General features: G+C 39.3%; 1 protein-coding gene and 1 long non-coding RNA gene across 6 annotated transcripts in view; both read left to right on the top strand.

Annotated features, from left to right (window-relative positions):
* Nucleotides 1–9,573, top strand: part of prr7 (proline rich 7 (synaptic)) — a 29,505-nt gene extending 19,932 nt beyond the window's left edge. For all 3 annotated transcript variants that reach the window (XM_016678252.1, XM_016678251.1, XM_007565484.2), the window contains one exon: nucleotides 7,817–9,573. In XM_016678252.1, coding sequence (XP_016533738.1) covers nucleotides 7,817–8,376 — 560 coding nt within the window. In that variant the 3' untranslated portion in view covers nucleotides 8,377–9,573. The remainder of the gene's footprint in view (nucleotides 1–7,816) is intronic.
* Nucleotides 9,574–11,702: 2,129 nt separating this feature from the next.
* On the top strand, nucleotides 11,703–12,617 carry LOC107837807 (uncharacterized). 3 transcript variants are annotated; one of them, XR_001663851.1, is made up of 4 exons: nucleotides 11,703–11,788; nucleotides 11,884–12,239; nucleotides 12,314–12,440; nucleotides 12,538–12,617. It is a non-coding gene; the product is annotated as an uncharacterized LOC107837807 (long non-coding RNA). The 3 variants fall into 3 exon arrangements; XR_001663852.1 differs by lacking the exon at nucleotides 12,538–12,617 and having other exon boundaries at nucleotides 11,884–11,991; nucleotides 12,172–12,239; nucleotides 12,314–12,516; XR_001663850.1 differs by lacking the exon at nucleotides 12,538–12,617 and having other exon boundaries at nucleotides 12,314–12,516.
* The last annotated feature ends 4,681 nt before the right edge of the window (nucleotides 12,618–17,298 follow it).

Below are 17,298 nucleotides of genomic sequence, written 5' to 3'. Positions count from 1 at the left end.
AAAAAAAAAAAAAAAAAAAAATCCCAAATAGGTAATCTAAACCCAACACGCCGTGTTTACCTCCAGAAACTATATAAATGATAATGTACACCAAAGCTTAATCGAACTAGCAGACTAACTTTAGCATAGAATGATTAACAAAGTCATTTAATATGAGTCAATGAATTGGCAAACCGCTCTGCATCAGTCGGTGAAGTGAGGATTTCACAGTGTCACTTAAAGCTTGGCAGGAAAACGCAGGGAGCACCTGTCTCCGGCCTCCACCAGCCTCTTCCTCACGGAGTTGAAAGCCTGGCGCTGCGCTGAAACCTCTGCTGTGTAGTCTGGGAATATGAAAACTTTCTGGCCGTGGTACATCAGCGGGGCTTGCTGTCGACTCAACCGCAGAATATTCATCACGTCGCGGTCATTGTGGACCCTGGCGATGATAATCCGAGGACGTTCATTAGGAAGTGGCTTTGGTCTCAGGGCACGATGCGCCCTATCAATTTTTACGGGCTTGGGAAAGTTGTCCTGTCCCAGCAGCTCGGAGATAAATTTTGAGACAAATTCTGCAGGGCGAACCCCTCTACACCTTCCTTGAGGCCAACAATCCGAATGTTTTGTCTGCGCGAGCGTCCCTCCAAGTCGTCCACCTTTTTTTTAAGAAGGCCGTTAGCCGCCGCTAGCTCGCTACATGATGACTCCAGGGCCGAAACACGGGCATCGGTAGAAGTTAGAGCCGAGTCCATGTCATCCAAACGGTGCCGGACCTCACTGTGCTCTGTCTGCAGGGTTGTTAAGCGAGCTTCAATGGAGTCCAGACGTCCTTCCAGTGATTTCTTGAGAGTATCCACGAGTGTGTAGACTTTAGAGAGATCATCCTTGTGGCTATTGATGGCGGCTAGTATAGTCTCGTTGCTAACAGCGAAGCCCGCCTGAGCAGTCGACTTCTGGGCTTCGTCTTTCCTAGGCATGATGTGAAATGCCAAAACTAAAATAAACTGAAGAAACGGGTGCCAGCTACTCACTCGGTGAAAAAAAATTAGTATCTTTGGTGCAGCAAATAAATTTTAAATGAAGGCAGTGACACGGAGCTCTGCAAAACACGTCTACTCCATTACTGCACACTAGCGGCCTCCCCCAGACCCCCTTTCATGCATGTTTGAGAAATTCTGTGTGGCGACTTACAACCAGTCAGAGGGGCCTTAATGCTTGTGCTGCCTACTTAGCCAAAGCTCCACTTTGGAGCTGCAGTCCTCAGCCATCTTCTGCCTTACAGGTCATCCCTCTCCTCAACTCTCCCAATCAGCTCCTCTAGATTAGTGGCAGGAATTAGAAAACAGCTGGTGGAACGGCACATCTGCTGAGCTCATCATAGAAACTAATTCTCAGTAAAACACTGGTAAAAAAATTGTTAAAGGGTTAATAGCGGAATGTTGTCCTGAAAGCGAGGCGTCAGAAAGACCAGGAGCTTCTTAAAGAGACAGAGGCCCCATTTAAGTCAATAAATTACAAATTTATTTTAAGTTATGTTTGATCTATGAAGCGTTTTTATATCAACTGAAAGTAACATAGTTACTTGATCATGCTGTAAAATGGCCCTACGTCCCTGGAATATACATAATAGTGCCCCTTTAAAGGAGGGGCACTATTAATGCAAATGGAGGCTATGTTTCTAAATTTTTTTGTGGAAATGTTTTAAAACTATCACATTGAAAGTTGTGTTTGTAATGAGACAAAATGTCCTAAAGTTGAGCGGTTTGAAAACTTTTGCTAGGTGTATTTATCTGAGGACAAGATCAGAATTTCACCCACAAACCTTACATTTCCAGTTTACCGTCACTTCATGTTAGCCTCTTTAAGATTAAACTTTAAACATGTAATAAAGCTGCATCACGCACAATCAGATTCTGGTTTCTGTGGGCGTTTCAGGTCCCCCCCCCGTAGGGCGTCATAATGGCAGCTGCAACCGAGGCGTGTGCGTCAGCTGTGAATGCTAACTGGTGACAGAGTGAGCGACAACATGGTCAGAACCCCAATTTGATGCAGGAAGTAGAGTCAGCAGAGCAGATTTGCATCGGTGCCACCACTGAAACCTCTCAAGCATTTTATTATTTTCTCAATGAAAACCTTCTTGGCTGCTGAAATTTGAACCAGTTGACAACAAATGTCATTTTAAGGTACTCAATCAGTGCAATTCATAAGAATATTTTTCCCTCCTTCACATACCAAAATCATGAGCAGAAAATTAAAATCCTCAGACGTTCCTTTTCCCTGCCAGCCTAAAGCAGAAATGTGCAGCTTTTTAATTTAAATTTATTCATGAGATTTAGGCGCTGCTTTACCTTCCCCTTCCTCACAAAGGTACAAACTCTGTTTCTCAGAAGGAATTCAGGCTTAAAAAACACAATCCCAAGCAGTCTGGTGTGCAAAGAATCCAGAAAACAAAAATGCAGAGATGTAGCAAAATAATTGAACAGCTGGTGTGTAGCATAAAATATGAAGCAACTTGTACATTTATCATTAATCATTCAGCATTCTTCACGACCAGACAAAATATATGTTAAATACTGATGAATTCATGGTTATCTACAGAGTAAAACAGAAATAAACAGACTGATAAAGGAAGACTTTCTAATCCTTTCAGAACTCTGGATGATACTAACAAAACAAGAAGAGAAAAAGGATATGAGACACTTAAAGAAACTCCTGTCAGAGGCGTGTAATGAGCAGAGAATCACAAAGAGGATAAAACAAAAGCCTGGAGTCTTGCTCACAAGGCAGACTGATGAAGAGCTCCAGTAACCAGGCAGCAGCAGGGAGAAAGCTGCACAATTCAGTCGTAGATAACTCGAATGAAAGAGAGCTGTGGAGATGCTCTGATCTCAAATGTTTAAGGGGGAAGAGGGAAATCTGCACCTCGGAGGAAATTAGGCTTCTTGTTCCTCTGTAAATCATTTCAGCACTGGTATTCGAGGCTCCAGTGAGCTGGTTTAAATCAGCAAAGAAATATATTAATGCCCTCACAACTTAATATCTAACACTTCATAGTTAATCGGCCAGCAGGGGAAGGAAGAAGAGAAGGAAGTTGCGATTTTCCTCACAGAGATTAAGACAACAGGTTATTGGACTGTAAAGTCCTTAAAAAAGCAAAGGGAATGGAAATGAGGAAAAAACATTAAGAAAAAAAGAAAAAGACGAAAAAAATCTAAATTTAAAAGGGTGCAGCTGCTGCCTGAAAACAGTGAGTAAACCAACTTCCTGCTGCCTTATTGTGGAAGTTAATTCATGTTGGAAGAATATAAGAAAGAAGAAGCTTCTTAGTAATGGAAGAGTGTGGCTAAAACATTGGTTGCTATGGTAATTTCAGCCTTTTCAAATCAAATTAGAAAAACACCTATTAATCCCAAAGGGGATTTAAGTGCAACTCAAACTGTCCAAGGTTCTTCTTCATAGATGCTCATGGTTGTGGGCAGGAAGGCTCTCCTGTAGCAGTCTGTATTACAGCGGATCTGAAAAAGCCTCTAACTGAATAACCTCCGTTGTAAATGACACTAGAATGGTCAGGGTCGTTCGTAATTTTCTTGATTTTATAACGAATCCTCTGTGTCCACTGAGTATTTCTGCAGATGAAAGCAATCTGTTTTACTTGAAGTCTGAGGAGTACAGAGTGAAAAGAAATGAGGCAAGAACAGCACCCTGTGGGGCTCCTGACCACCTGGTTAACCCCCAATGCTTTGGTCTGTTGATCCGGGTTGATCCAACGTAAATCAGGATGAATTATGTTAAATGTTCTGGAGAAATCAAAGGGCTTGATCCTCAGTGCTGGCTGCTTTGTCCAGATGACAGTGGGTTTGTTGAATTGGTATATGATGTCATCTTCAATGCCATTATCAATTAATTGTTTACTGTAGTATACACTCACCAAGGTCATTTGATGAAAGAACAATAAGAGCAGTAATTCAACCAAAACTGTTAAAAAAAATATTGATACATGTGATTTTATGGTAAAGATATAAATAATCTGTAAATATGTTCTAAAAAAGAACTCAAGTGGCAGTTTTAGCTTCACTAGGCTCAAAATATATTTAAAAAATCTATTAAGCACCTTTTGTTATCCAATTCTTAGTTTGCTAATCCAAAAAATAATCAGCAGGTCAGCCCACCTGTTAAATCAAGTAGAGCTGAGCTTTTCACATAATGGAATGATATTTTTATCCGGAGATGCATCTTTTGCTACAAATGATTAAGTATACACTACAGGAATGCTACATTATAGGATTTCAGGCAATAAAATATTTTCTTATGTGAAAAACAATTATTTAATGTATTTCTTACAGTGTATAAAAAAGGCTTAATTGGCTAAATGAAAAATTTGCAGAATGTGCTAATTTTTTTTGTCTGTTTAATTAATTAGCCATGAGAATAATCAATTACTAAAACAATCATTAGTTGCAGCTCTACTTCACAGAGCCACAAACAATAAGGCGAGGTTGAGTTATTAACAGTAGCTCCTAGAGATTTCCATCATCTGTCCATCAGAGTAAATCTGTGATTGTCCCTGTGGACACAAACGTCCACCTTGACGTCGGTGCTGCTGATGTCTCCATGCTAATGTTTATTTCAAGCCTCCGTGGCAGCTGCTCGTATTGTTCGCCACGGCACGTTCGACATGAGAAACAATGAGGCTGGGTTCCTGTAGGTGTCTGTCAGCCCTGACGGGGGAGGTGATGGACTGCAGCCAGGTACACAAATACACACAAAACACATTTGCATCTATAAATACACCCAGCTCCATGGCAACTGTTCCGCAAACAGCTGTTAGTTTCCAACAGTTATGCCTGGGTGTACAGGTCCTGAGAGAAATCATGTGAATTGAAGTTGCTGCAATTTATCCTCATGTTTGATTTCCAAAAATTTCACAAAAATCAGACTCATTCAAAAGAATATCTCCCTTTAAAATATTGTCTTTGTTCCATATGTTGTTTTCTGATTGCAGATAAAGTTGAAAATTCAGACTGACGTGGCCTATTGAGACTAAATTGTTGTTTGCCTCAAAACCCCACTCGGCTTATTTAGACTAGCCAGCAGCAATTAGCAAACACATGCTAACTGTGTTTGCTAATTAGTATGTGTTTATAGCTACTTCTTTCATGAGACGTAGCTCTTTATAGGAGAGCCCAAATTCAAGGTGTTAAATTATTAACTCAAATTTCTTTTAAGTCAAAATTAACATAGACATCATTTTTATAAGCTAACAGTTACTTTATTGTGCTGTAAAATGGCACCATGTGCCTGGAGAAATATGTAATACCGCCCCTTTAAATGGGTTTGTTGAAGTCAACCATTACAACATCCAGATGGATGATGAGTTGCAGCATAATTTTAGTCTCCAATCTTAACTGACATATGGCTAATTAAAATAAAGGAAAAATAATATTGCATGGGTTTCAGACCTTCATTTAAATTTTAGGCAGTGTTGGTGCACAGTTGAAGCCGCCTTTGCAAATGACATCACTGAAGCTTCAACCACAGCTCAGGCACAATAATCAACCTTCTTCTATGTCCGTCTCAGTCCACACAATAAGATCCTGCAGAAAGCCCTTGAGCTGAGCTGAAAAGAATAGCACATAAGAAAGGACCAGGACTCCACAGTTAGAAACATTGTGAGAAGTGAACTAGCCAAGGATTCCTCTCTTATGCTCTCACCATGTGAAATGATCCAGGACCAGACTAAGTGCTGTCCTACTGGGCCTGCACAAAGACTTACCAGCAGGTGTGCTGATGAGTGTGGCACAGCAGAATTTGTTAAACACCTGACAGTTTATAAATTCCATGTTGTACATCGTCACTCCTTGCCAGGATTTACATGTGGAAGCAGGAAGAAAAGATCCAACTTGGCTCAAGCAAACAAAAATAAATTAAGACCAGTTTACAACGAGTCATGTCCCAATGGCATGGACAGTATAAAAAAATCTGTGAAAACAATGACACAAAAACTCAGACAGAGCTCTGCAAGAAATAAAAAGAAACAGTAAAAACTGTTTTCTTGATCTTGTCAGAGCACTGGAAAAAAAAACCCACATGTGAAATCACAGCCTCCGTCACTCATTCACTACACTCCATTGTATATAATAAACAGTATTAGTCACTCATGAGCAGTAAGTGGAGATCTCAGCCATCAACAACACCGAGCCGGGCACTGGGGGTATGGGTTTGTTTGGCATTTTGCTCCCGCCGTGGGAATATCTGAGTGTGCACCGTAGAAAATACTGGACGACAAACTGCTAAAAAACAGTTAGACCAAAGGAATATGGAGAGCTGTAGAGTGATGAGACAAATGGAAACAAATGAGCAGTTTGTTGTCGATGTGCTGCAGGTTCTCTGAGGAGAACAAATCTGGAGGCTTAGGAAAGACGCAGAAAGAGCTTGAGATCAGAGCAACAATTGTTTGTGTTCCTGCAGATGAACATGTTGTCATGTGTAACCCAGCAGGCAACAGGTTTATGATCACTGTCCCAAAAACGCAGCATGTTTGCACACAGATGTCGCTGCAGCCTCATGTTCTCTCTGCTCGCAATCTTCATTTTCTACCACTTCAGGCAAACTCATTTCACTTTGCAATCATGAAGTGTCGTTTGGAAAATTTAAAGCAGAAAAAAAATATATTAAAAATGTCTTGCAATATGGCAAATGGATCTCCAAATAGCAATCTTGGGGCACCATTTGCAGTCCTCTGAATTTGGTCCAGCAGAACTTTTTTTTTTTTTTTTTTTTTACGTTTTGTACAACACAAAGTATTCATCATTTATAAACAAACATAATTAGGTTCTGTGCTTTCCTCTCAACCATTCAGCAATTCTTAATCAAAAGCAACAATTCATTAAACCTGATCAAATATCACAAACACTTCAGAAGAGTGATCCATGTGCTCTTCAGTTTCCTCTAGGGACTTGGCCTTGGAGGGGAAGATGGAGGAGGTTTTTAGGGGTGTCCACATTGATCAGCCCCATTTCTTTAATTTTGGGTCATTGATGATTGGTCAATACTTACATGTGAACCCAAACTTATCCACTGATGTTTTCTTCAATCTCAAGGGTTTGAGAGAGGGCTACGTTTCACAATACTCAGCCTACTGTTGCCAACTTGGCAACTTTTCTGCTATATTTAAAACAGAAACAAATCGGTGCTTTTTAAATATTGATGATAGGCCAGAAAATTGCAACTGCATATTTATTTTCACATATTTATCTACTTCAGTAGATAATTTTTACTGACTTATCCAAATAATTCAGTAAAATAATAATTCAGTAAAAAACAAACAAACTGAATTATCAGGGGATTTTTTTTTACTGATAATTTGGTAAAAAAAAAATATATCTCTTATCTCTTAAGCACTTTTTGCTACCCAATTGTTAAAGAAATCACCAGATCAGCTCTACACTGTTGATGTTGAATCAAGCAGAAAGAGCTGCACTTTTCACACATTAATGTTAGAGCTATTTTTTATTTGTAGATAGATCCTTTGCTGCAAATTATAAAGCGTTCAATAAAATTTTTTTATTGCATTTCAGTCAGATCTGAATTAACTTAGTTTTATCTTTTAATGTTTTTCTAGAAAAACATTAAAAGATACAACTAAGTTAATTTGTTTAAGTTAACCACTTAAACAAAATAAGTTTAAGTGGTTAAATGATAAAATTTCAGAATGTGCCAAATTTTTATATTTGATTAATCTTCAGTGTAATCGATTACTAAAATAATTGTCAGTAGCAACCGTATTGAGAAATTTTATGCCTGATCCGTCTCTAAGCTAGACTTTTCTCTCTTCCAGACACAGATGTATTTGGGAAGCCGCCTTGCTATGAGGAAGCGGTCCTGATGGAGGACCCCCCTCCACCCTACAGCGAGGTCTTGGCTGACCCTCGAGGGGGGACATACCTGAAGCCCGGCCCACTCCGGAGAGCGCCGTTGCCTTCCAGGGAAAACCCCAACCTGCCTCCAGTCGTCACATCTGAGACCAGCAAGCTCCCTCTGGCCACCGTGTTCCCTGACAGGGGTTACTCCTCGCTGATCCGCCTGCCTTCATCCCAGCGCTGGGACTCGTTGGGTCATCTCCTGTCCAACATGACCCTGAACCACAACAGCCTGACCCCACCGGGGGCACGCTCATTGCAGGCAGCCACCGCCGCCGCCATGGCGACCATGCCGCGCAGGGAGCCTAGGACTCATTATGAGAGTATGCAAAGTGAAATACAGGGACTTCAGGGAAGAATGAGGGGATTTCAGGGAGGGTTTCAAGATATTCAGGGGGTTCATAGACTGAGAAGTCTAGAGCCTAGCTGCAGTATGCCAACCGCCTTCCCTTTGCTGGGTCGCAGCACTGCGGTCTGAGCCTGGATCCCTACTGGGAGCATCATATCAGCCAGTAAGAGGAACTACAAATGAACTCAGGAGTGCACTTACTTAGTTTGCAGAGGTAATGTATCAGTGCAGGAGGACACAAACAAGTTTGTACCAGTAGCTGTGCTTCCATTGATCATATATTTCTGAAATTTGACATTTGGAAAATAAATTTGCTTTAGGGAAATACACCAATTTTGAAAAAACAAAACAAAAACAAAACTAAATAAATTAATAAAAAGTTTTGCCGTTAGGATGAAGTGGTTTTTTGGCCATATTGAAATTGTTTTATGTCACAAACCTTAGTGGAAAATAAGTCACAATCAACCACTGGATGTTGCTACACTAGTGCTAACCACGAAGAACAACAGGAAGTAATTGGAGGATCATGGAGCAACATGTTTTTAATAACTTATCGTGTGAACAAACTTACTCACTTGTGATTTCAATTGTGCTTCTTATTTAATGGAAACAACACAACTGCAAAATTGTGTTTTTTCAACATTAGCAGAATATTGACGGTTTTGCACATTTGTAATTGAAACACAGCTACTGTTGTAGAGCTACAGTGGTGCTCTGCCATCACTTTTGAGGCTGACAGAGTTGAAGAACTTTGGAGGTGCAGAGGAGGAGAGAAGAAGAAGCCATAACGAGGTAAAGATGTGCAACAAACAAGCTGCAAATCCAACCTCCCCTGGTCTTTATTTCCATCTCCACCTCCTCTCTCATTCATCCCTGATCTCTGCTTCTGTCTCAGAGCCACCCATTGTACCGGCCTGCTGTTGCCATGGCTCCGGAGAACTGCCTGTTTCCTTTATCTGCTCTGATTTTCTTTGTATCACTTGTCTCACAGCTTGCATCCTCTCAAGTACTGTGAGAATTAAGGGTAGAAGAGCACATGGTGACCTTTGGTGGGACCCAGACATCGTGTGACACCAAACAGAAGACCGAGCTTCTTCTAAGAACAGAGAAACAACTGCTCAAAATCAAGTGAACTTAGATTGTTGTTTTGTAACAGCTTTGTCATTTTCAGTGCTGTCTTAACCATCAGGAGAGATTTGTTTTTTTAAATTACATGACTGGATCTCTGATATGAAAAGGACCTTTTTCATGTACAGCCATGAAAAACAATCTGAAACATTGTCAGAATGCCTTTTTTCTTGTGTAATAAAACAATCTCATCAACAATGTTTCTTCCCTTTGTTTAGGGAGCAACAAAGGGGAAAGTGACTATATACACTTCCTTTAATAGAACGAAATGCAAAAAAGCATAAATCAATCAGCTCGCTATCCAAATCGACAAGGTTTTCCTTGATTGACTCTAATCAATGACTGGCTACCCAAATATGGAAACATAGTATATATTTTTTCATATCCAATACATGCAAACTCATAAAATCTCCCAATATTTGGTTAATAAACGCATCAACCAATGCAACATTTTGAAAATTTTGTAGTTATGGAGTATATGAATAATAATGGATGAAGGATAAAAACTAAACTGGACCTCACCAAGCTCTGCAGACACCTTGGTAACAAGACTTTCATTTGATTCAGGTGAGTTTGAACAGGAACAAAACATGGGATTTGTTTTTTATGTGAGGAACAAAAACACAGCTTTACTTCCACATTCATCCACCCAACCTTTTAACTTTGGGTAAAAGTAAAAGTTGTGCATGAAAGAAAATCCACCCTAAAAAGCATCGCCTGAGGTGAAGCAACTTTTAAAGTTTCTGGCACAAATAAAAGAGGCATTCAGATGAACTTTTCTAACCTACAACAGAAGAATCCCCTGTTGGTTTGACCTTTAAACGGATCATCAGCAATGATGGGCAAATTCTAGACTACAAAGCTATATTTAACTTCACAGTCTCAGCCTGTAAGCAACAAACAGAGCAATTTGTTTAAATGTCACATGCTCTCAACCCCTCATCGTGTCCCGCTGCCACAAAATGATGCTTTTTATCAGTGTGAAGAGGCTCGATCATAAAAATATCAGAGATAGTTATGACAAAGTAACAGGGAGCAGAATGTGGAGATGGAAGCATGTTGTTGATTAAAGTGACATTTTGTCATTCAACACACAGACATTTTCTGGAAGTAGTACACAAATTAATAATTTGTTAAATGCACATATAAATCACCTAAATTATGATTTTTTCATTAAAGTTACAATAATCAGTACTTTCCAAAGTTAAAATAGAAAGACTCAGTTTGTCAATTTGTATTCAAATATCACTTCATACCTTCATGTTTCCATTTCATAATTGTAAACAGCCTTAGAGTGCAACCAGCAAAGAAACCATTTGACAAGACCGAGATGATCAAATTTAAAGTTGCTGAAAAGAACTTCCATTAGTTCAAGTCTGAAATAATTTTTCGTAAGAAATGTTCAATTTGACATGTTCATAAGATGATTAGCCCCTAATAGGTTTGCAGTTATAATTTAGATTTTATTGTATTTCATTCATTTATTTTATCTTCAGAGTTTTTTAAGTTTAAATTTCTTTAAAAAACTTTATGTTTCAAAACAAAAAAACTTCATAGGCTGCACAGTGGAGCAGTTGGTAGCACTGTTGCCTTGAAGCAAGAAGGTCCTGGATCTGATTCCAGGCCCTGGGTCTTTCTCCATGGAGTTTGCATGTTCTCCCTGTTCATGCGTGGGTTCTCTCTGGGTGCTTCCTCCCACAGTCCAAAAACATGACTGTTAGGTTGGTTTAGTGTGTGTGTGTGTGTGTGTGTGTGTGTGTGTGTGTGTGTGTTGTTTGTCCTGTCTGTCTCTGAATTGCCCTGCGACAGACTGGTGACCTGTTCAGGGTGACCCCTCCTCTCACCCGAAACATTCGGTGGAGATCGGCACCAGCATCTCTCCTGACCCCACTACAGACAAGGGTGTACAGAAAATGGATATATAAGAAAACGTTATATTGACTAGATTAATTACCCATTCATACACTGCCTTTCTGGAAAATGTTTTTCAAAATGTGAACCTTTAAAAATGTGATGTTAAATGTGATGGGGTCAAATATTTGTGTGTAGTAGTGCAGTTGGACCTGTTTCTGGTTATGAAACTTTCCCCTTGACCACTTAAGTCTTCTGCAATTTTTACATAAAATCCTTTAAAACAAAATCAAAAAAAGAACATGCTAACTTTGGGAGAAATAAATGCATCTGAAATTGTTTTTGAAGATTTTCAGCGGCAGATTGTAGCATAACATCAATCAGGTTGAAAGATATTGCAACACTACAATGTTGGATAAATACGTGTGTGGAGGTTCCTCCATTTCTGATAGATTTTGTAATTTTACATCCAGGATCTTCAGGAGAATTGAGCAAAACCCAAACTCATTGTTCTCAACGTAGACCTTCTGTATGGCCAAGAACATGAGTCTGCTCCCTCAAGGTATTGAAGCTCAGAAGAAATGTTCTCTAAAATATTTTCATGCTTTCTAGTTAATTTACCATTTTAACACTAACTTATGTTTGATGATGATGTAGTCCTGCAGCTGCTGCCAGTACTCCTCCCTGCTCCACCTTACTAATTTGGAACAAGAGTTTCAGACCCATCAACCTGGAAGTTCAGATGTTTTCATTGATATCCAGCCTGTAAGTCAACATTCATCTCTGAATCATGCTCAAATTGTTTAAATAAGTGCATCACATTCAATGGTGAGGTTTTGTGTTAAACTACAATCAGTCAGAAATTAGTTTTTGAGAATGTAGCCCTTTACCTTTAAATTCACTAAAGGCCTGTTTTTGTGCTTCTCTCTCTTGTTCTCAACGAAGATCTTTTGTATGGCCAAGAAGAGAAAGGAGCGGCCATCTTCTCAACAACATGAACTTTCTCCCTTAAGGTACTGAAGCTCAAGAGATATTTTCTAAACTGTTTTTCACATGTAACATTTTAACACAAGCTTATGTTTGCCAGACAGACAAGATGATGTAGCCCTGACGCTGCTGCCAGTTCTCCTCCCGGTTTCCACCTTACACACTTGGGAGAAGAGTTTCAGATCCATCAACCTGGAAGTTCAGAAGGTTTCATTGATATCCAGCCTGTAAGTCAACATTCATCTCTGAATCATGCTCAAATTGTTTGCTGTTTATATAAGTGCATCACTAATGGCCTGTTTTTCTGTCTTCTCTCTCTATCAGGTTGGGACAAACCTGGTGGCGACAAAAAACAAATAATTTTAGTAAATGTTATTATGTGTCATAAGAGGGCTAAGGAAATAATAACACAAAAAAAGAAAAAAAAATGACCAAAAGGGCACTTGGGGGCAAGGAGCAAAAGGGGCAGGTGCTCAAGCACCCCCAGACACCCCTCTGCACGTGCCTGTTGGTTTGTTATCCTGACTTACGTATGCCTTAGTTGATTTCTTTTGGGCCCATTTTGCTATATTTTTTAGATTTGTTGTTGAAAACCTTTTAAGATTTTTTTGAAAAATAAATAGAAATTTTTTTATATATATGTCTTTGTCCTTGTGCCTTACCGGTCAGTCCGTAACAACGTGCAACCATAAAATAGGAGGCCGTGGGTGAAGAAAGAGCAGAACACTGAGAGGGAATAGCGTAACTGTCACAATGTTTATTCAGCTTTTATTTTAACCAAACAGAACCCATCTCAGGCACTCCTAAAAAAACAACGAAGAAGAAGGAAACAGTTCCTCTTAACTCCACAGCACAATTCATTTGCTATAGATCAACTTTAGTAAATAACTAAAGATATTTAGTTATTTACAATTATGATCGGCGACCGATCATAATCGGCCGATTTCCGTGAAAAAGTGTATGATCGGTGATCGACGATCACGGTCTCTTGTTACCGATCACATAAACCGATCACCTGCATCTCATTTCGCAGCCTCCCTGTGCAGCTGGTCTCCTCTTTCCTTCTCACTGCGCAAACGCGCAGCAACAAATCCTAAGCGATGTCGTGTGGAACTATAACGCTCTGAGTGAATGGGGAAGTTTGCGTGTTGCGGTGGAAAATTACCTCGGGGTGAAGCACGTCAAATTGCATCAACACGACGAATCTAATATGGCATAAAAACAATGCCATACTTGACGGTGTTTGGCTACATCGAGGCTCACTGCAGTAAAAAAAGACATATGGAGGATCAGATAGCAGGTAAAGCAGCGCACAGCTACAAACACTCGCCCGGATTAGCATGACGGTCAGAAAGCTAAACAAATAACCCGCAAAATTATTTAAGTCTTCGAGCTGCGATGTAAGACGCAGGTTCTGCTCTCGCTGTTGAACCGCTGCTACGCTACAGGTAGTAATATTTGACAGACGGAGCGCCGCTTCTGCTCCACCTGGTAGTGACTCTCACACCGAACCTCTGCTTAAACCTGCAGCATCTAACTTAAAAAATAAATAAATAAATTTTACATACTTATTAAAACTTTCGCTGTCCTAACATGAGACAGATAATCTCTGAAAAACGTCTACACTCATTTTTGTTTTCTGTGTGGTTTCACTTCGGCCCGCCGGGAGAACCTGGGATCCGTGAGAAGAAGATACAGCCAGAGATTTTCCAAAAATATATTATAACCTAAAATCTTCTTCAACACTTTTTAACTCTACACCACACACTGACACTGCACAGGTATTCTTTAGTTTTTAAGACGGATATAAGATGTAATTTACAATTTGAGTCCATACAATTACTGTACTGCCCACACTGATGTCCAAATATTTGTGAGTAGTACATATACAACTGACTCTGTATAGTCCTGATGTGCCACAAAGGCCCTCCCATTGCAGTGCAAAACCATTGCAAACATCACAACTCCTGGTCTGATCCCTGCAGTAAGGAATGGGTGGCTATTAAAAGTAAAGCATGCAGTATTTTGTCATATTGTACGGTGATTTATATTTCGTTTTCAGTTAGTTGCTATTAACAAGAACCCAAAATACAAATCATGTTTGTTAGTTTCCAGTTTGTACATCATTCTATCCACTCACTGTTTATCTGTCTTCCTGGAGAATCTTCAATGTAAGAAAGTGAGAAAATGTGTCTGAAACCTCTAACCTTAATTAGTGATAAATAAGACTGAGTTTAAACTTTTAATTCTTAGTGACCAAAATGTGAAAATATGGAAGGTTTGATTAAAACTAGAACCAGTCAAATTAGAAGGAATAAAGCTTTATTTGTTCTCAGTATAACTTGGACATCAGGTGAATCATAATTAAACGTATTGAGAAATTAAAAACTACAGATTGTTAATGCACTTCAACTCTGTAAGAACATCAGCCACATTTTTTTTTTAAATCAGAAATGTTTCATCAGCATATTGAGCTCATGTGATCCCTGCTCCAGACATCCTGAAGGTAAACACTGGTGGCGGGGGGCGCTACACCCCCCCGCCACCAGGAGGCGGCACCCTGCTACAGAGCCAAGTTGGGCCGGTGGAAACGCGGTCACTCCGAAATAGAGCTGAGCCGAGCCGGGCCGGGCCGGGCCGAGCCGTGTTGTTTAAGTAGAGCCGGTGGAAAAGGGGCCTATGTTGGACGCTTATGAGGATGGAACCACACTGAAGGTGTTCATGATGTTTTCAGACTAGGGCTTATTAAACAGTAGGAGACCATTAACGAGCACCGCTTTGCATTACAGCCCTAGGACTCAGGTTCATACACTGTCTACTCTGAAGAAGATAAGAATGCAACTGAAAATAAAGAATTTGCTGATTTCTGACCAGAATAACAATGCAGTCATTGTGTCCTTGTGGCTGTGAGAGAAATGATGTACCTTGGAGAAGCAGCACTTTTCTCCTTACTGTATTCCATTAAAACAAGCTTCATTCTGCTGGACATTTTTCCTGTTAAAAGGGTTTTCTTTTCCACTGTTGTTGCTTACTTACTCATTATAAGGGTTTGCTGCAAAGAAAATAACACAATGGACCATGCTTTATTCCTAAAAAGATTTTTTTTTTTTTACCAATTGGTATTATAAGCTGAACTTGCTTGACTTGTTTCAGGATTGAGCTGCAATGCATGTAATTGACTTTGACCTCTTTATGCAAGTCTCCTTTGAAGCTATTACTGCAGGTCCCAACAGGCAGTGTCTTCTTAGTTTAACTCACCAATGTGCTGCTTTTGAATTACAGTATGGATGTTTTATGTTCTCAGCAGGGTTCAGTCTTTTAATTTGCAGTTACTGAGTGTTTGGACCAAATGGACTTGTTATATTTTCATCTGCATGCAAGGAATAGATGAGCACCTTCAGCCTGATGATTCACAACCTTTTCACACCTTCAGAGCAATGTCTTCTGGCCTTGAGGAGACAGACAAAATCTAAGTGAATTTATTAACTTCTCTAAGTTAATAAATTCACTTAGATTTTGTCTTTTCACCACGGAGACAAACTCTTCGATGATTCACTCTTTGAGGTTATATAAAGAGACACAGAGAAAGAAACCATTCAGGAGTGTTTCCACAACTACAAATGTCCTCTTAAGTAATGAAGGGTCTCTGGAGGGGGAGCAGCACATACTCCTGCTCTCTACATCAGGATGTTTTCATTTTGTTCTGGGTTTGTTTTCATATTTGAGGTGGAGGTCCAAATTCAGCCATGGTTAGCCAACATAAAAATAGCCCAATATTTACCATTATGAGTTCAAAAACAAAGACACTTCTGCATCAGATGATGCCAATCTGGGAAAAGTGGGTAGAAAAACTAGTTGCACAGGTTGTAACCATCAGTAGTTGTTCCTAAAAATAATAAAAAAAATAGAAAAAATATATATTTTCCAACAAATACAATTTTTAGAGGATGGTACAATAGACAAAATGTTTGTTCTGCAGTTTTATCACTGTTCAGATTAACCAATCAGTAGTTGGTAAATCTACTGATTTACCAATTGTCATTTGGACAGCTATTGTGACCGCTGAGATAGATTTATGAACAACTATAGCAGTGGAAATGTAAAATAATTATTTGAAGTTAACATGTAACACGCATTTTAATTATTTTCACCATTTAATTATTTTTGGTGCGTATCTAATGAACCGACAGATTTAAATTAGTGATGCACCAGTCCTCTTTTCATTTTGGATGCTTCAGAGCTTTAGTACTGGCTGATGCTGATAGAAAACAGAGCTGAATTCAGGGGCTGAAGTAAAATAAATAAAAAAACCTAACAATAGACTGTCTACGGTACCTTGGTCAAACATATAAAAATAAATTTCAACAAACCATCTTTCAAATAGTTCAGAAAGTTAAAGAATATAATGTAAAATAATAAAGCATGATATTGTTCAGACCACAAAGCATAGAATTATGCTGAATAGATCTGTCACCAAAGCCTAATCTAGAATTTTTTTTTCAATATTTGGCCTATACCAATAATATTGGATCAGTGCATCTCTAATTTAAATGATTTTAGGTACAATTTCATATATAAACATTGATTTATCAAGTTATGTAAGTTAGCACCTCAACTTCACATTTTTCCCTAACCCACAAAAAGGCCGAGTGCCACCTTTTTTATTTACATAAAGGCTGTGATATGAAATGCAGGAGTGGTTAGAGAACAACCAGATTCTGCAGAAATACAGAAGGAACAGGATTAAGTAACACCTGAAAGTCTTCATGTCCTCAGTTTCAGAACACATTTAAGGATTTTTATTAGGAATGCTAACATTACAAAGTGATAAAAGCTTCACTGAAACATTATTTGAAGCTTATTGCAGTAGAGATGATAATGCTTCTTTGGCAGAAATGAGACAGTCTGACACTCAGTGCAAATCCTTCTGCACAAACATTTCCACCAAAACAACTGAAGGAAACGGATGCTGGAGAAGTTCCTTCAACATCAGCCACGACCCGACTCTCTTCATCAAGGGCGTAGGAACAAGTTTATCAGTGGGGATGGGAACACATATCGGAAACCTGAACGATCCGTAAATAG

Source organism: Poecilia formosa, unplaced genomic scaffold (genome assembly GCF_000485575.1).
Source record: "Poecilia formosa unplaced genomic scaffold, Poecilia_formosa-5.1.2 Scaffold177, whole genome shotgun sequence".
In the NCBI taxonomy this organism is placed as follows: domain Eukaryota; kingdom Metazoa; phylum Chordata; class Actinopteri; order Cyprinodontiformes; family Poeciliidae; genus Poecilia; species Poecilia formosa.
This window is presented reverse-complemented; position numbering and strand designations above follow the sequence as displayed.